Source organism: Oncorhynchus clarkii, chromosome 17 (assembly GCF_045791955.1).
Source record: "Oncorhynchus clarkii lewisi isolate Uvic-CL-2024 chromosome 17, UVic_Ocla_1.0, whole genome shotgun sequence".
In the NCBI taxonomy this organism is placed as follows: domain Eukaryota; kingdom Metazoa; phylum Chordata; class Actinopteri; order Salmoniformes; family Salmonidae; genus Oncorhynchus; species Oncorhynchus clarkii.
The window spans coordinates 62,627,277-62,645,885 of record NC_092163.1 but is presented as its reverse complement, the minus strand read 5'-3'; the positions used below and the strand labels follow the sequence as shown (position 1 = coordinate 62,645,885).

General features: G+C 41.4%; 2 protein-coding genes across 2 annotated transcripts in view; both read left to right on the top strand.

Moving 5' to 3' along the window:
• Positions 1-4,873, top strand: part of LOC139369474 (dynein, axonemal, heavy chain 1) — a 63,920-nt gene extending 59,047 nt beyond the window's left edge. The window contains exons 74-76 of the mRNA XM_071108731.1: positions 1,797-2,003; positions 2,227-2,461; positions 2,832-4,873. Of these exons, the coding sequence (XP_070964832.1) occupies positions 1,797-2,003; positions 2,227-2,461; positions 2,832-2,953 (564 nt within the window). The 3' untranslated portion in view covers positions 2,954-4,873. The remainder of the gene's footprint in view (positions 1-1,796; positions 2,004-2,226; positions 2,462-2,831) is intronic.
• Positions 4,874-5,418: 545 nt separating this feature from the next.
• Positions 5,419-18,609, top strand: part of LOC139371239 (MAP kinase-activated protein kinase 3-like) — a 36,333-nt gene continuing 23,142 nt past the window's right edge. The window contains exon 1 of the mRNA XM_071111457.1: positions 5,419-6,234. Within this exon, the coding sequence (XP_070967558.1) occupies positions 5,938-6,234 (297 nt within the window). The 5' untranslated portion in view covers positions 5,419-5,937. The remainder of the gene's footprint in view (positions 6,235-18,609) is intronic.

Here is an 18,609-nt window from a genome sequence, read left to right as displayed (position 1 = left end):
GAAAACATGTCAATTCAGTTTCAATAAACAACACAAGTTGAAAACATGGTATACACCAACCGTTATCAACCCCTTTTGAATCATTAAATCAATCACAGCTACTGTATATGCACACTCATCTAATTAGCACAGACCTGGTACCAGGGTTTAGTTTAACACCTCAGAGCGCTCATAGATACTTTAAATGGGGATCCCCTTCAACACAATAAAAGAAACACGAAAAAATGCAAAGTCACAAATAGACTCACAAATCGTTCTAGTCTTTACTGGCGCGAGACCGAGGCACAGCGCGCAAATGGAAACCACTAGTCAACGGACCTGTGGCTATCCCAAATAGATGCGATCAAGGAGTCAATGGAAGATTGGCGCACATTCCACAAATCTGATCTAAAAAAGTGAATAATCGTCAAATCTGTCATGATTTATGTATTGTAACAGGCCTACAATGTGCTTACTTAAGTCCCATTTGGCTGTTTTCGCTGTATGACATGTAGAAGTTGTCCCTTTTCAGATTTAAAAGTAGTGACTGGTAAATGCTAACTCCCGTTTGTATAAGCTGGTTAGCATATCTATCTTACAGAAATCGTTGATGGTAGTCAAAGTCGTGTTTAACTGTAATGCAGTTGATTGGTAACCATGACATGAACATGTGTTAGGGATGGCATCTATACAAGCATTATACTCAGATTTTTACCTCAACATAGTGTGAAATACACATATAAACAATAGCCTAAATATAGACAAACTTTGCTGGGGGGCAATAGAGCCCCACAGTGCAGGTGTCATAATACCCATACAAACTAGCAGTCAAATAAGGAAATGGTTACAATCCTTTTTCCACCATTCAGTTTTCCCATAGGGAATTTTATAAACACTTAAAATAAGGGCTGTGTTTCGTGTACACCTACCCTGGCGTGACGCTTTTTAATAACCATGTAAATCTCTCGGACAAGGTGACTTTTATAAATATATTCAGCTCTATTAACTCTCAGATTCAAAAATGCTAATTAGCATCAAAGTAGACATCATGCAAGACTACAAATCCCTGCAAGCTCCTGCACATCGTATCTAGCAGACACCTTTGCTAACAGTTATTGTGTCAATTTAAAACTTGCACAAGACAGTTCACAGAATTATCCATTTAAAGAAATGTAGGCAATTTATTCATTCCTAAATGTAGCTAACATTAGGTAGTTCATCCAGAGATTCTTACCTTTGCCTCGAATTTATTCATTCCTAAATGTAGCTAACATTAGGTAGTTCATCCAGAGATTCTTACCTTTGCCTCGATTTGGCAGTCTTGTCCAGATCATCGTGACATTTGTAGTTCTTTGATAGCCACATTAGTAGCTAATTAGCATTTCATTTTTAAGGGGTGAATACAAGCGAATATATTGATAAAAGTCACCTTGTCCTAGAAAGACTTACATGGTTATCAAAATGTCATGCCAGGGTAAGCCTACATGAAACACAGCCCTTATTTTAAGTGTTTCTAAAAAACCCTATGGGAAAAACTTATGGTGGAAAAATGATTGGAACCATTTCCTTGTTTGACCGCTAGATTTAATGGGTATTATGACTCATACTGTGGTACTCTGAGGAGATTCAGAATCTTTCCCCCATGGCTGTTTCCTCCAGCCCTTTCCATGGTAATTCCATTGTTTTGGTCAAGTTCGATTGACCTCTTTACCGCATCTATGAAACACACTGAAATCACTCTACACTTTTCCTTTTGTGAAAACCCCCACGGGACCACTCATTAAGTATTCCCTCTGTCTCTCCCTGTCTTCCACCAGGCCTACCCCTCTTTGAAACCCCTGGCCTCCTGGGTGTCTGACCTGCTCCAGAGGATCAAGTTCTTACATGGCTGGATCTCTGACGGTGTCCCACCTGTTTTCTGGATCAGTGGCTTCTTCTTCCCCCAGGCTTTCCTCACAGGAACACTGCAGAACTTTGCCCGCCGCTCCGTGGTCTCCATAGATACCATTGGCTTTGACTTCAGGGTGAGATAGCAGCACACTCTCATTCCCTTCCTCTCTTCCCTCCTCCCCAAATGTGAATGTATTTCATATTGGAGGTTACATTTATAGTGAGCAATTAACCCTGTTGGAATATGGATTACTTGTTTTGATTGGGTATTACTTGGCTGATTTCTACGTTGGAAGTTTTTGATGACATCCTTGAACTTAATGACATTTGTGCCTTCTCCTTTATCCCCCATCCCAGGTGATGAGGGAGTCTGCCTCTGCGCTGAAGGAGAGGCCTGAGATGGGTTGCTACATCCACGGCTTGTTCCTGGAGGGGGCGCGCTGGGACGCCAAGGTAGGCCTGCTCACTGAGTCCCGGCCCAAAGAGCTCTACACTGAGATGGCTGTCATCTGGATGGTTCCTGAGCCCAACCGCAAACCACCCACTTCAGGAGTTTACATCTGCCCCATCTACAAGACCCTCACACGTGCCGGTCAGTGCCTGAGCAATACAACAGGCCAATACTGCACCTACTATATACACTCATGTACAAGGATCTGGTTCCAACAGTGTTTGTGTGTGTGCTGGTGTTTGATTGCATATCCTTATATTAGTGTGTCTGTCTGTGTAATAGTGTATTAGCCCGTGTGCTTCTTTTAGGTGGTTTATTACATGCCCAAAATAGACCCGGTGTCTAATAACGAAATGCTTCATACTGTAGCTATGTATTTTCCATCGTCAGCTTCCAGGGACTATTACAGATTGTTGACAGATGAGATCACCATGATTTACCTTAATCAGCATAAAAGGGAGTACAGTAGTTTGAGTCTGGTCCTGACTGCAGCTCCGTGTTTTCTCTATAGGAACTCTGTCTACGACAGGTCACTCTACTAACTACGTGATCGCTGTGGAGCTGCCCACACACACCACCCAGAGATACTGGATCAAACAGGGAGTGGCCCTCATCTGTGCACTGGACTACTAAACACAATCAACACACACACACACAGTTTCCCTTTCGCTTACTACATACACAACAAAAACATCAAAATCAAACAAACTGGACTTTCCTGGCAGGATGCACATTTTTACTGAGGGGGAATGTTTGTATGTTTCTACAGTGCCTTCAGAAAGTATTCATACCCCTTGACTTATTCCACATTTTGTTGTGTTAATGCCTGAATTCAAAATGTATTAAATGTACATTTTGTCTCACCCATCTACACACAATACCCCATAACGACAAAGTGAAAACATGTTTTTAGACATTTTTGAAAATGTATTGAAAAATAAATACAGATATCTCAGTTACATAAGTATTCACACCCCTGAGTCAATACTTTGTAGAAGCATTTTTGGCAGCGATTACAGCTATGAGTCTTTCTGGGTAAGTCTCTTAAGAGCCTTTCACACTGGGATAGTGCAACATTTGCCCATTATTTTTTTTCAATGTTCTTCAAGCTCTGTCAAATTGTTGTTGATCATTGCTAAACAACCATTTTCAGGTCTTTTCATAGATTTTGAAGTAGATTTAAATCAAAACTGTAAGTCAGCCACTCAGGAACATTCACTGTCTTCTGAGTAAGCAACTCTAGTGTAGATTTGTCCTTGTGTTTTAGGTTATTGATCTGCTGAATGGTGAATTCATCTCCCATTGTCTGGTGGAAAGCAGACTGAGGCTGGTTTTCCTCTAGGATTTTGCCTGTGCTTAGCCATTCCATTTATTTTTTATCCTGTAAAACTCCCCAGTCCTTAATGATTACAAGCATACCCTTAACATGATGCAGCTACCATTATGCTTGAAAATATAGAGTGTTACTCAATAATGTGTTGTATTGGATTTGCCCCAAAGTTAATTGCTTTGACACATTTTTTGCATTATTAATGCCTTGTTGCAAACCGGATGCATGTTTTGGAATATTTTTATTCTGTACAGGCTTCCTTCTTTACACTCTTTCAATTAGGTTAGTATTGTGGAGGACCTACAATGTTGTTGATCCATCCTCAGTTTTCTCCTTTCACAGCCATTAAACTCTGTAACTGTTTTAAAGGCACCATTAGCCTCATGGTGAAATCCCTGAGCGGTTTCCTTCCTCTCTGGCAACTGAGTAAGGAAGGAAGCCTGTATCTTTGTAGTGACTGGGTGTATTGATACGCCTTCCAAAGTGTAATTCATAACTTTACTAGGCTCAAAGGGATATTCAATGCCTGCATTTTTTTTTACCCATCTATCAATAGGTGCCCTTCTTCGCGAGGCATTGGAAAACCTCCCTGGTCTTTGAGGTTGAATCTGTGTTTTAAATTCACTGCTCGACTTAAGGACCTTACAGATAATTGTATGTGTGGGGTACAGAGATGAGGTAGTCATTCATAAATCATTTTAAACACTATTATTGCACACAGAGTGAGTCCATGCAACTTATTATGTGGCTTTTTAAGCACCTTTTTATTCCTGAATTAATTTAGGCTTACCATAACAAACTGGTTGAATATTTATTGACTCAAGACATTTAAGCTTTTCATTTTAAATTAATTAGTAAATATGTCAAAAAACATAATTACACTATGACATTATGGGTTATTTTGTGTAAGCCAATGACACAAAAAAAATCTACATTGAATTAATTTTAAATTCAGGCTGTAACACAAATGTGGAAAAAGTCAGCAGGTGTGAATACTTTCTGAAGGCATTGTACATTGCCAACCGCAGTGAAGTTTATTTTAGTTGTGCTATTTTGGAAGAGGAGAGCAATAAAGCAGTTTCCTCCATTATAATCCGATAATATTTAAACTGATGAACCAGTAAGGCACACCGTTTATTCAATGCACTTTAAGACTGTATGCAAAGTTTAGTTCAGTCTATATTTAGTCTCTGCAATAAATGATATACTCTCACGATGTCAGATTAAGCTATACCGTCATACTATTTATGTTGGATTACGTGTTTAAAATGACTGCCAGAATGACAGTTTAGCTAAGCAGGTGATGTGGCCTGCTTCAGTTTTCAAGGATGTCCACCCCTCTTTCATTACCCCCACCCTTCTCTCTATATATCTGTTTCTCTCTCCCTCTCTCTTGATCATCAGTTTTTTCCTTGCCACTCATTAATTGTTGCATTTGGGGAGGGTTTAAGCCTGGGTTATATTAAGCACTTTGTATTCAAATCACTCACCTGGGATGTCCTACAAAATGTTGACACACTTGTGCATGCTTGAAGGAGAGTTTGTTTAAAAGCAGATACATTTAAAAACACAAATTACCATCTACTCTGACAGATTGCAGTTAGTCTAGGGTATATATTTTTATTTATTTAATTCCATTCAATTCTACCCTGTCGGGCCTAGCTGTCCTATTACAGACTACTAGTTATTTGCCGACAAAATGTACTGCTCCTTTAAGAGGAAGCCTGTTGAGAAATGACTTGAGTAGAGGGTAATGCTTACGCAAACTCCCCTCAGTCATTAGCCCATGTGACAAAAGGACGTTGGAAAGTTACGAGGCCAGTTAAACCGAAGGCATCTGACCAGAATTACAAATTTTCTACTCTAGCCTATTCAAATGTGGACATGTTTATTGTTTGTTTTTTTACCCTGCGGATATGCAGGATTATTGTATTGAACTTGAATTTAATAATTGGTTGAAGAAGATCAATATGCTGCTGTTGTGTATATACCGTAAAGTATTTAACATTTTATTTTAGAAAAGTTTTAGTACAAAACCTTTTTAATCGTGGGACTATTAACTCGTAGGCTATTGTCTTTTCAATGTTTTAAACATCCCGAGGCACACAGGAACTGGCCAGGAGAAAGTGAACACCGAATGCGCGCCCTTAGCGGTGTCAAGGAGTAATTTCTGCTTAGGGTAAATTACGGGACATTCGCGTCATTTCACTTTCAAAGTCATATTAGCCTTTTGAGGTCAGTTTAAAAAAAATCCTAGGTGACCACTCACAGACACATCTGTGTGACCATGCTACACAATGGTAACGGTAAGGAGCAACCTTCTGTATCGCCGAAGGCTGAGCCAAAACTTGACACCACATCAGAACCTCAAGCCGAACCAGACTCCACTGACAACGCGGCGCCGGCTGCACAGGAAGACACCAATTCCACGCAATTCCCTATGCCCGTTTACCCAAAATTGGAGATAAAGCGTAACGCGGTGACAGACGAGTATAAGATCTCCAGTCAGGTCCTTGGGTTGGGGATCAATGGGAAGGTTCTGGAATGCACCAATAAGAAGACTGGGGAGAAGTGCGCACTGAAGGTAATACCACCTACCTGTGGAAATAGCCTGTTGCTCAGAGTTTGAGTCCTGATGCCATTTGGTGACATTGGGATCTTGCATAATATATCCCTAGTCTTGATCAAATCATCTAGAAAAACTAAGAACTTTGACCCTTTGAGTATATTTTTATCAGATTTCTCTCTGCCTCTTCAAACTAATGACATTCTACATACATCTTCTATTGAGGAAAAGCAAGGAAAGGCCATGATGGTGTAATAGCACAGCAATTAACGTGTGTTTGAGTGTGGTGTACCAGTATCCATATGTGCGTGTAATGTTACTTCTACATATCTATGTTTTTTTACGGTGTGCGTGTGCTGGCAGTGGCATATGACCCTTGCGTAGGGTATCCGTTCCGGTGCTGACTATGCACCTGGAAGATGGGCATGGGGGAAAATGCAATGTGCTGAGGCTCAGAACAAATGTGGTACTTTTGATTTGCACATGTGTGCTTTGCATGTTACATACACTATTCTGGTTGAGAGGCAACAAACTTGTGATCTGACCAAATAGAACCAACATCATTGGCATGATGCAAGATACTGTTATCCTGCTGAGCTAAACGCCTAGGTTTTGCCCCAGAGCTGGTGGAATTAAAGTTTTCTCATCTCATACCTCAAATCAAAGTTTATTGGTCATGTACACAGTTTAGCAGATGTTATAGCGGGTGCAATGGAAAGCTTATCTTACTAGCTCCTAACAATGCAGTAAAGTACACAAATAATATAAAAAACAAAAAAATTAAACTAATTCAATTAACAAGCCAAGTAGCACTGTAGCAGTAATTCAAATGCAATCTATACAGTGATGTAAAGTACTTAAGTAACAATACTTGAACTTACAATATTTTTTACATCTTTATACTTTACTACATTCCTAAAGAAAATAATATATTTTTTCTGACACGCAAAAGTACTTGTTCCATTTTGAATGCTTAGAAGGACAGGAAATGTGTCAAATTCACACACTTATCAAGAGAACATCCCTGGTGCCTCTGATCTGGCGGACTCACTAAACACATGCTTCGTTTGTAAATCATGTATGAGGGTTGGAGCATGCCCCTGGCTATCCATAAATAAAAATACAATGGTGCCTAGTTTGCTAAATGCTTTTGAAACTTAAGTATATTTTAGCAATTACATTTACTTTTGATACTTAAGTATATTTAAAACCAAATACTTTTAGACTTTTACTTAATTAAGTAGGATTTTACTGGATGACTTTCACTTTTACTTGAGTCATTTTCTATTAAGGTATCTTTACTTTTACTCACGTATGACAATTTTTCCACTACTGAATCTATACGTATATACACCACATGAATTTACACAAGATATACTAAGAATGATATGTACAGTGGTAGGTAGCGTGAGCTATATAAATAAATATGTGGTGTTTATAAACAGTGTACTGAAAATGCAATGTAGAGTCCTAGGAATATTAGGAACACATACACACGTGACACACACAGACGTTGTTCTGGTCAAGCAATGGAAAGCTGTCACCGCCAGTACAGGGCTACAGAGGGAACGATGTACTGTCTACAGCAGTTCAGCCGGATCAGGATCCCCAAACCAGGGACACAGAGTCACACACACACAGGACAAGAGGGGGGCGGGTCAGGACAAAATGATTGGATAGAGTACAGAATCAGAGAACAGAGAGAGAGAGGAGAACAGAAGAGAGAAAGTCATTTTACAGGGGAGCAGAGTCTTATGTGTCTGAAATTGTCCTGAATTCAAGTCAATCTTGTCAATCACATTCAGTTTTTAGAGTTTTCAGAGTTTGAGACAAAATACTGCAGAGTACAATTAGTTGGGAAAACACCATTTGTCAAGTGGATGCTGTGGATAATTAGTACTGAGCATGTTAAATATTGGCCTACTGCCTAACATTGTCTGCTATAGTTGCCTACTGCAGGTAAGAAGTTGTGTTGTTATAGTCTGGCTGACACCTAACTCAAAGTCCTCTTGACTTCAGAGTCTGGAAAGGCTATTGTGATGTTGTCGGCACGATGTGTTGATAATTAATGGGATGTCCCTTTTACTGATTGGTTTCTTCTGTGTCTCTCACTCACACCCACATGGACAACCACACACAGCCCCCTAAGCCCCGTCCCCTTCCAATACAACGGTTGGATTTTCAAATCCAAACAACATAAAGTATTAACCTCCCAGGATGATTTATTTTTATAGAGAACGAATCCAAACTCAGCCCATTTCTGTGTGAATACTGCATTCACAACGGACTCCTGTCCAGACCAGTGTGTCACTCACTGCTCCCCCTCTGCTGTGTACCATGTGAGTCGCATCATCCAGTCTAGTGTTGTTTAGCCATTTCATTGCAGTCACAGCTGGGTGTCTCACCAGGTGCCTGATCACAGCAGTGTAGTTAAGGTTAGGGATATGGTTAGGTTTAGGTTTAAAATCAGATTTTAAGATGATAAATTGTAGAAATAGGCAGAGTTTATGACTTTGTGGCTGTGGTAACTAGTGACGACCAGGTCACAGTAACCAGGAACTACCCATGGAGTCACAGGGCAAAGCTGCCCTACATGGGCCCTCACTCAGACCTCATTTACAAGCTTGTTTAAGGCTGGAGAGCGAGAGAAATTGAAATAATTAAAATATTGATAGCAGGGACACCACCACCCACTGTATGCCAAATAAAACACAAAGTGTGACGTGGATTGGAAAATATTCTGGCAGGTGTGTGGTGGTGTTTGTGATTGTACAGAAACCAGCCTCTGTTTATACAGTAGTTATTAAACCTTCAGTTGCCTGGGTGAACCTTGTGCATAAAGAATCACATTGACACTGCTGGTAATTTACAACTCGATTTCCCCTTTGTTTTTAATACATGACAAACAGGCATTGAACGAGGCATGGGGGTGAAGGGCTGTCAAGCTCAGTCACTTTTGAATTAAGTCCACTCCTGAGTGCTAAGTGTAATGGATGGGTTTAATCCACTCTACTAGACCTGGAGTGAAGCCATCCTTTTAATCTAATTCAATTAAAGCGATCAGGATTCTCTCGTCTTGGACTTGCCTGGCTGCCAGCTCTAAGAATCAGTGTCTAGCATGAAAATACCCTGTGTTGTTCCATGAAGGAACTCCTGAGATTCAATTTGCTGTATGTTCCATTAGAACCTCTATTTGGCAGGTGAATGTTCCATTCTGGAACTCCCATTTCTTCCAACCAAACTTTTACTGCACTCTCTTCATAGCCAAGCTCTTCTTCTTTCAAATAGTTTTTAGATTCATTTCATTGTAATGTTTTGCATCTATCTGGTTTTAGCTCACTGTTCAGTTTCTTCAGCTTCTGTTCATCTTTGTGGTTGTTCTTCTTATATTATAAGCCATTGGCAGGGCTTTTCCTTCTTGGCAGGGTTAGCAGGGTTGTGGTCCATCTGTGTCCCACTTAAATTACTATGCTTTCGGTTCACATGAAAGTGATCTGAGAATCTGTAGTGTGTAGTAGCAGAGTGAACCTACTAACCGGAACAGTGCCCCCAGCCCCAGGAAAGTCGTCCATGCCAATAAAAACAGTTAATCAGTCAGAGAGGGATGGCGGGATGATATGTATTATAGATTAAACGCACTGTTCATGTGAATGTATATTTCAGGATTATATCTGACTACATACCTCAGAGGTATTACTATGAAGTAATATATTAGTACAATGTAACAATGTCTACCTGTGTAGCCTACAATATATGTTATTACAATATATTTGCAAAGATTTAGCTACATTTTGTTTCAAGTGGGATCTTATTTTCTCGTCAGTATCATATGTTACTAATCTAATATCAGCAGTATCTCTTCATTTTAACATTCATAAGGCCTTCAGTATACACTGTGTACAAAACATTAGAAACACTACTCCTTCCATGACAGACTGACCAGGTGAATCCAAGTAAAAGCTATGATCCCTTATTGTCAGTTGTTAAATCCACTTCAGTCAGTGTAGAGGAAGGTGAGGAGACAGGTTGAAGAAGGATTTGTAAGCCTTGAGACAATTGAGACATGGATTATGTATGTGTGCCATTCAGAGGGTGAATGGGCAAGACAAAAGATTTAAGTGTTTTTGAACGGTGTATGGTAGTAGGTGCCAGGCGCACTGGTTTGAGTGTGTCAAGAACTGCAACACTGCTGGGTTTCACGCTCAACAGTGTTCTGTGTGTATCAAGAATGGTCCACCACCCAATGGACATCCAGCCAACTTGACACAACTGTGGGAACAATTGGAGTCAATATGGGCCCACATCCCTGTAGAACGCTTTCAACACATTGTAAAGTCTGTTGAATGAATTGAGGATGTTCTGAGGGGGAAAGGGGGTGCAACGCAACAGTAGGAAGGTGTTCTTAATGTTTTGTACACTTAGTGTACGTGTTAGGTTATTATTTTTTAAATTCCTGGAGTTAGTGGTTCTTTACACTCCCTAGCTACTTACTCGTTTACTCTATTTTCTTCACTTTATTGGTTGAATAGAGACTTAGGGCTCTATTCAATCCATACGGTGGTAGTTCAATGTTACAGCGTGATATCCATGTAAAGGCAATGTTCCCGCGTTTGTGGAGACTGCATTCACGGTAAACGCTGCATATGTCAGAAATTAACTTTACATTTATCACGCTGTCTTGAATAGAGCACTTATAAAGCGAAAGGTATGTTAGACAAACTGTTACTGAGATACACAGATCGATATCCAGACTGCCCTCAACCTTGAACAGTTTCTAAACTTCATCATTTACATCAACGTGTAAAGCTTTGAACCAGTGTGTGTGAAAAGGTCTATGAATTGAAAATATGAGATTCTTAAATGGATATCAGGACACGATGCTCTGTTAGGAAGGGGCTGGGTAGATTAAACCAGATTAAGCCTGTCTCACTGCCGGGGCCTCAGCAGAGAAGGGGCTGATTGGTTGAGAGGGGAATCAGGGACAGGTGTGCTCTTAGGGCCCATAGTGTCTGCAGAGGGCCCAGATGATGTCACCTCACATTAGAAATGAGTCCATTTGAGGATTAACTCACTCAACTTTGTGTGTCTTAAATCAAATTCATTACATCAGGTTTAGACTTTACAGTGAAATGCTTACTTATGAGCCCTTTCCCAACAATGCAGAGATAAAAAAGTATGAACAATTTGCTGGAAAAAAGGAAATGTCAACACAATAAAATAACAATAACAAGGCTAAGGGCACAAGGCGAGACACAAATGTAGACACAGGAGGCAGATGGTAGAGCTCCGATATTTATTATAACAAAGGGAGTAGGCAAAGGCAGGTCGGGGACAGGCGAGAGTTCGTAAACCAGGTCAAAGTCCAAACAGTACCAGAAGATAGGCAGTCTCGAGGTCAGGCCAGGCAGGGGTCAGAAACCAGATCCAAGTCCAAAACAGTACAAGGGGATAGGCAGGCTGGTAGTCAGAACAGGCAGAGTGGTCAGGCAGTGCCACGTTCTGACCATAGTTCTTTTGTGTTTTCCTTGTTTTAGTGTTGGTCAGGACGTGAGCTGGGTGGGCATTCTATGTTGTGTGTCTAGTTTGTCCGTTTCTATGTATGGCCTGATATGGTAGATTTAGGTAGCTTGTTTTGTGTTGGGGTTTGTGGGTGGTTGTTTCCTGTCTTTGTGTTCTCTGCACCAGATAAGACTGTTTCGGGTTTTGCCACGTTTGTTGTTTTTGTAATTGTGTTCATGTTTAGTTTCTCTTATTAAAAACCATGAACTCTAACCACGCTGCATTTTGGTCCTCCTCTCCTTCGACGGAAGAAAACCATTACAGGCAGGCGGGTTCGGAGTCAGGACAGGCAAGGGTCGAAACCAGGAGGACTAGAAACAAACAGAGACTAGGAAAAATAGGAGCAAGGAAATTTGCTGGTTGACTTGGCAAACAAGACGAACTCGCACAGAGAGACAGGAAACACAAGGATATATACATTGGGGATAACATGCGACACCTGGAGTGGGTGGAGACAATCACAAGAACAGGTGAACCAGATCAGGGTGTGACAAAGGCTATTGTTATGAACCGGCTCGTAGCCCATAACAAAGAGGAAGACAATGCAGAGATTAAACAAGCATATTTATTAAATAAAGTAAACTATATCCATGTAACAATGGTGTGTGTAGTCAGTAGTGTGAGTAAGTGGATGTGTGAATAGATGTTAATAATGAGGGGTTTTGAGAGGTGCCAAAACTAACAAAAAGATGCCTCAACCAAAATCCAAGTGTGTCTGCATGGAGAGAGTCTCCTCAATCTATGGGAGAAAGGTGTATGTATCCCCGGGACACACCCGAGCATAGGCGTGTCCAATTTTGCTGACGACGCTCCCTGCTCCGCCCACCGACATCCTATTAACCTCTCTAGGGTATGTGGGATGCTAGCATCCCACCTGGCCAACATCCAGTGAGATTGCAGAGCGCCAAATTCAAAAACAGAAATACTAATTATAAAAATGCAGAAAACAAAGCACATTTTACATAGGTTTAAAGATTAACTTCATGTGAATCCAACCACTGTGTCAGATTTGAAAAATGCTTTACGGCGAAAGCATACCTTACGATTATTTGAGAACATAGCCCAGCAGACAAATCATTACAAACAGTAACCAGCCAAGTAGAAGAGTTACACAAGTCAGAAATAGTGATAAAATGAATCCCTTACCTTTGATGATCTTCATATGTTTGCACTCAGAAGACATTAATTTACTCAATAAATGTTCCTTTTGTTCGATAAAGTGTCTTTATATCAAAAAACCTCAGTTTTGTTTGCGTGTTTTCTTCAGTAATCCACAGGCTCAAACGCAGTCAAAACAGGCAGACAAAAAAAAAAATCCAAATTGTGTCCGTAAAGTTCATAGAAACATGTCAAACGATGTTTATATTCAATCCACAGGTTGTTTTTAGCCTAAATAATCGATAATATTTCAACCGGACAATAACAGAAAACAATTTCTAAAGACTGTTGACATCTAGTGGAAGGCATAAGAACTGCAATTTGAGTCCTAAGTCAATGGATACTGTAATGGCATTGAATAGAAAACTACAACAAAAAACAAAAAAACTACTTCCTGAATGGATTTTTCTCAGGGTTTCGCCTGCCAAATCAGTTCTGTTATACTCACAGACACTATTTTAACAGTTTTGGAAACTTTAGAGTGTTTTTTATCCAAATCTACCAGTTATATGCATACCCGAGTAGCAGGTAGTTTAATTTGGGCATGCTTTTCATCCAAAATTCCTACCCTATAGAAGTTAAGGAAAACAAGAGCAAAGAGAAAATAATTTGTCAGACAGGGTGGGAGGCTCGAGTCATCCTGACTTCCAGTCATCCTGGAGCACCGCTAGAATCCCGCGCACATTATGTCTGAACACTAAGTAATTTGGACTGAAACCTGTGCTCTCCTGTGAAACCTCCCTGACGTCTACCAGTAACCATGGCAACACCTCCATCTCCGTAGAATAAGCTCTCAGCAAAGACTTAAGTGTTTGATGGAAACGTTCCAGCGCTCCTTGACTCTGCAAGTGATAGTTGCTAGCCAAATTGTATTTAATATGGAACTGTTGGAGAACCTGACCAAACAGATGAGAGGTGAAATTAGAACCTTGGTCACTGAATAACCTTAGCGATTTCAAACAGCGAGAAACTGAGTCAAAGCTTTTAGCACAGACTTAGTTGTGATAGACCGGAGAGGATAGGCAGCAGGAAACTTAGTGGTCTGACACATCACAGTGAACAGGTAACTACTACCATTCTTAGATCAAGACAGAGGGCCAACAGTCAATAGTCAGACAGTCAAAAGGCTGGCTGAGTACGGGAATAGGAAATAGTGGTACCGGCTTAATAGCTTGATTTGGTGAGTGCGTTTATAAAGAAGTGCATTGGAGATGTTGTACCCACTGTGACTATTAAAACCTACCCTATCCAGAAACTGTGGATGTGTGGCAGAATTCGCGCAAAACTGAAAGCGCGATCCACCGCATTTAACCATGGAAACCATATAAACAGTGTAGCTATTCCCTCCGCAAGGCAATCAAACAAGCGAAATGCCAGTACATGGACAAGGTTGAGTCGCAATTCAACGGCTCAGACACGACACGTATGTGGCAGGGTCTACAGAAAATCACGGACTACAAAAAGAAATCCAGCCACGTCACGGACACCGACGTCACGCTTCCAGACAAACTAAACACCTTCTTTGCCCGCTTCGAGGATAATACAGTGCCACCGTCTTGGCCCGCTAACAAGGACTGCGCCGCCCTCTCTCTCCTTCTCCGTGGCTGACGTAAACGTGTTAACCCTCGCAAGGCTACTGGCCCAGACAGCATCCCTAGCTGGGATCCTCAAAGCATGTGCAGACCAGCTGGCTAGTGTGTTTATGGACATATTCAATCTCTCCCTATCCCAGTCTGTTATTCCCACATGCTTTAAGATAGCTACCATTGTTCCTGTACCCAAGAAGGTAAAGATGAACTAAATGACTACCACCTCGTTGCACCCACTTCTGTCATCATGGAGTGCTTTGAGAGACTAGTCAAGGATCATATCACCTCCACCTTACCGGCCAACCTAGACCCACTTAAATGTGCATACCGCCCCAGCAGGTCCACAGATGACGCAATCGCCATCACACTCCACACTGCCCTATCCCATCTGGACAAACGGAATACCTATTTAAGAATACTGTTCATTGACTACAGCTCAGTATTCAACACCATAGTACCCTCCAAGCTCATCATCAAGCTGGAGGCCCTGGGTCTTAACCCCTCCCTGTGCAACTGGGTCCTGGACTTTCTGACAGGCCGCCCCCAGGTGGTGAAGGTAGGAAACAACATCTCCATTTCGCTGACCCTCAACACTGGGGCCCCACAAGGGTGCGTGCTCAGCCTCTCCTGTACTCCCTGTTCACCCACGAATGCGTGGCCATGCACGCCTCCAACTCAATTATCAAGTTTGCAGACGACAACAGTAGTGGGCTCGATTACCAACAATGACGAGACGGCCTACAGGGAGAAGGTGAGGGTGTGTGGTGTCAGGAAAACAACCTCTCACTTAACGCCAACAAAACAAAGTAGATGATTGTGGACTTCAGGAAACAGCAGATGAAGCACCCCCTCTATCCACATCAAAGGGACAGCAGTGGAGGAGGTGTAAAGTTTTAAGTTCCTCGGTGTACACATCACAGACAAACTGAAATGATCCACTCAACAGTGCCTCTTCAACCTCAGGAGGCTGAAGAAGTTTGGCTTGTCACCCAAAACCCTGACAAACTTTTACAGATGCACAATCGAAAGCATCCTGTCAGGCTGTATTACTGCAACACCCTCAACCGGTCTGCACAACGCATCACTGGGGGCAAACTACCTGCCCTCCATGACACCTACAGCACCCGATGTCACAGGAAGGCCAAAAAGATCATCAAGGACAACAACCACCCGAGCCACTGCCTGTTCAGACCGCTACCATCCAGAAGGCGAGGTCAGTACAGGTGCATCAAAGCTGGGACTGAGAGACTGAAAAACAGCTTCTATCTCAAGGCCATCAGGCTGCTAAATAGCAATCACTAACTCAGAGAGGCTGTTGCCTACATTAAGACCCAATCAATGGCCACTTTAATAAATGGATCACTCTAAATAATGCCACTTTAATAATGTTTACATATCTTACATTACTCATATCACATGTATATACTGTATTTTATGCCATCTATTGCACCTTGCCTATGCCGCTCGGCCATCGCTCATCCATATACTTATATGTACATATTCTCATTCACCCCTTTAGATTTGTGTGTATTAGGTAGTTGTTGGGGAATTTTTAGATTACATGTTAGATATTACTGCACTGTCGGAACTAGAAGCACAAGCATTTTGCTACACTCGCATTGACATTGCTAACCATCTGTATGTGACAAATAACATTTTATTTGATTTTAAATTACAGGTTGAGGAACACAGAAACATCCCTCTTTAAACTAGGCCAAAATAAATGTTTCAGTATGCAATTGTAGGTTTTCCTGGAGGATCAGATGTCCAGCAACATCATTGTGGGAAGTTGTCAACATCAACTCACAAAACTTGACTGGTACAATATGACATAATGGCTCCGGAGGGGATGGCTGCCGTTTCACTGGCCCCTAACCAACTTTGCTATTTTTTTTTTATTTTTTAAACTCATTTTGTATCTAATGTCGTTGCTACCATCTCTTATGACCGAAAAGAGCTTCTGGACATCAGAACTGCGATTAATCACCTCGAACTGGACGAAGATTATCTTTAATGAGTCTGACATGAAGGATATACTGCTTCCCGGAGACCAGGCCCTCATCCCGTCATTCGCATGAAGAAAAGACAGAAATACAGGGGGTGGAGGTCTGGGTGCCTTGCGAGAATTTGTCAGTGAGTGAGTAAACCACCACTACCCTCGGTAATTACGCATTGTATCCCGCTGCCATGGAAAACCCCCCCAGCACGCTGGCAGATTCCCCCAAGCCACGGATGTGCCCCCGAGACAACTGCTCAATCCAATGACACCACACAAAAATAACAAAACAAAATAACCATGCCCAACGTATTCCAAAGTGGAACATGTCGCTACGCCTAACAGGGGAAAAGAAAGGCTATAGCGCCGGGTAGCAAATAGCACTAACCTTCTTACCTACCCAAATCTCCCACTGAGGTAAACAGCAGATTGTACTCACCTCCTCGGACCGATGTCCCAACAGCAAGTAGAGCAAGAGTTTCCAGCCTGGGAAAGGGCCAGGAAAATAACTAATGTTACTCTCTCCAACGCAGCACACAACCAACTATCCACCGCAGTGGCAAGTTTACCAAACAAACAGCAACCAAAACTAAGGACCAAACAGCACACCTAAAAAATTTTTTAAAAAGATGCAAACAAATCACCTATAGAGTTTAACACTAGCTCCATGTTTGCTCCCAAACAAAATACACTTACCAGTTAGCTTAATAACACTAGTATTAGGCCTACTGGCATATTTTATTCATGCAACACACCTGTTTGATGATGTCACTGATACGTCTGGAGTGCAATAAAGATTGTGTCATCTGTGGATCTGTTGTGACGGTTTGCAAATTGGAGTGGGTCCCGGGTGTGGGATGATGGTGTTGATGTGAGCCATGACCAGCCTTTTAAAGCGTTTCATGACTACAGATGTGAGTGCTACAGGGCGATAGTCATTTAGACAGGTTACCTTGGGATTCTTGGGCAGGGACTGTGCCCACAGGGATGATGTATTACAGACTGGGTCAAGGAGAGGTTGAAAATGTACTAAAGTTTTCCAACTTTGCCAGTCTTGCCTACATTACATTAATATTTTAGTCATTTAGCAGACACTTATCCAGAGCGACTTACATTTACTCAAATTAGGAATTAGTCACAGGGAATTTCTTCACTATACAGGAAGTTAAGGGCATGAGGACCCATAGAACACAATAAGGCGAGGTCGAAAATGTACAGGTTAGGGTAATGTAATAATTTCATGTGGCAGCGTTCGAAAATAAACAACGTTTGTCGTTAAGGGTAGACCAAGGCGCAGCGTGATTTGAGTTCATCATATTTTATTAAAATGTGAACCAGCAAAATAAACAATACAACGAACGAAAAGCTTAATTGTGCAAAAATACATGCAACCAAACAAAGACGGGCTGCCTAAGTATGATCCCCAATCAGAGACAACGATAGACAGCTGCCTCTGATTGGGAACCATACTAGGCCAACAAAGCAAAAGAAAACATAGATATACAAAAACTAGAGTACCCACCCTAGTCACACCCTGACCTAACCAAAATATAGAGAATAAACAGGGATCTCTAAGGTCAGGGTGTAACACCAGCGCCATTGCTGATTTTATTCTACAGGATAGCATTGAAAACGTGACCAGAAATCAGGTAGTAGAGTGCCTGTAGATATAGATAATGAAACACATTTAAATTAAAACAATAACAGTAAAATAGTTATGCTATGTGTTTGCTGAGTAGTTAGCTGAATTTCACTACGTTTGTGTTTATTTTCCACGTTTTTATGGCAAACTTTGTGTACTGCTAACATTCACTTCTTGTCATTTTTCCTCATATTGCTAGTCCCATTGTTTAGAATTCTTCCGCATTTATGCAAAGACTTATGGGATATCAGAATCCTCTTGTCCTAACCTGTGTATTTTCGACCTAGCAATAAGGTATCCAAGATTAACTCTCACATGCTCTCCAGATACTGAACAGGAGTACGGACCACTCTTTTAGAGATACTGTGGGTTGTGAAGAATAACAGACATCAGTTAAAGAGGCCAACGGAAGTCCTTCACTTCCACTTTCAACATACCCTGCAACAAAA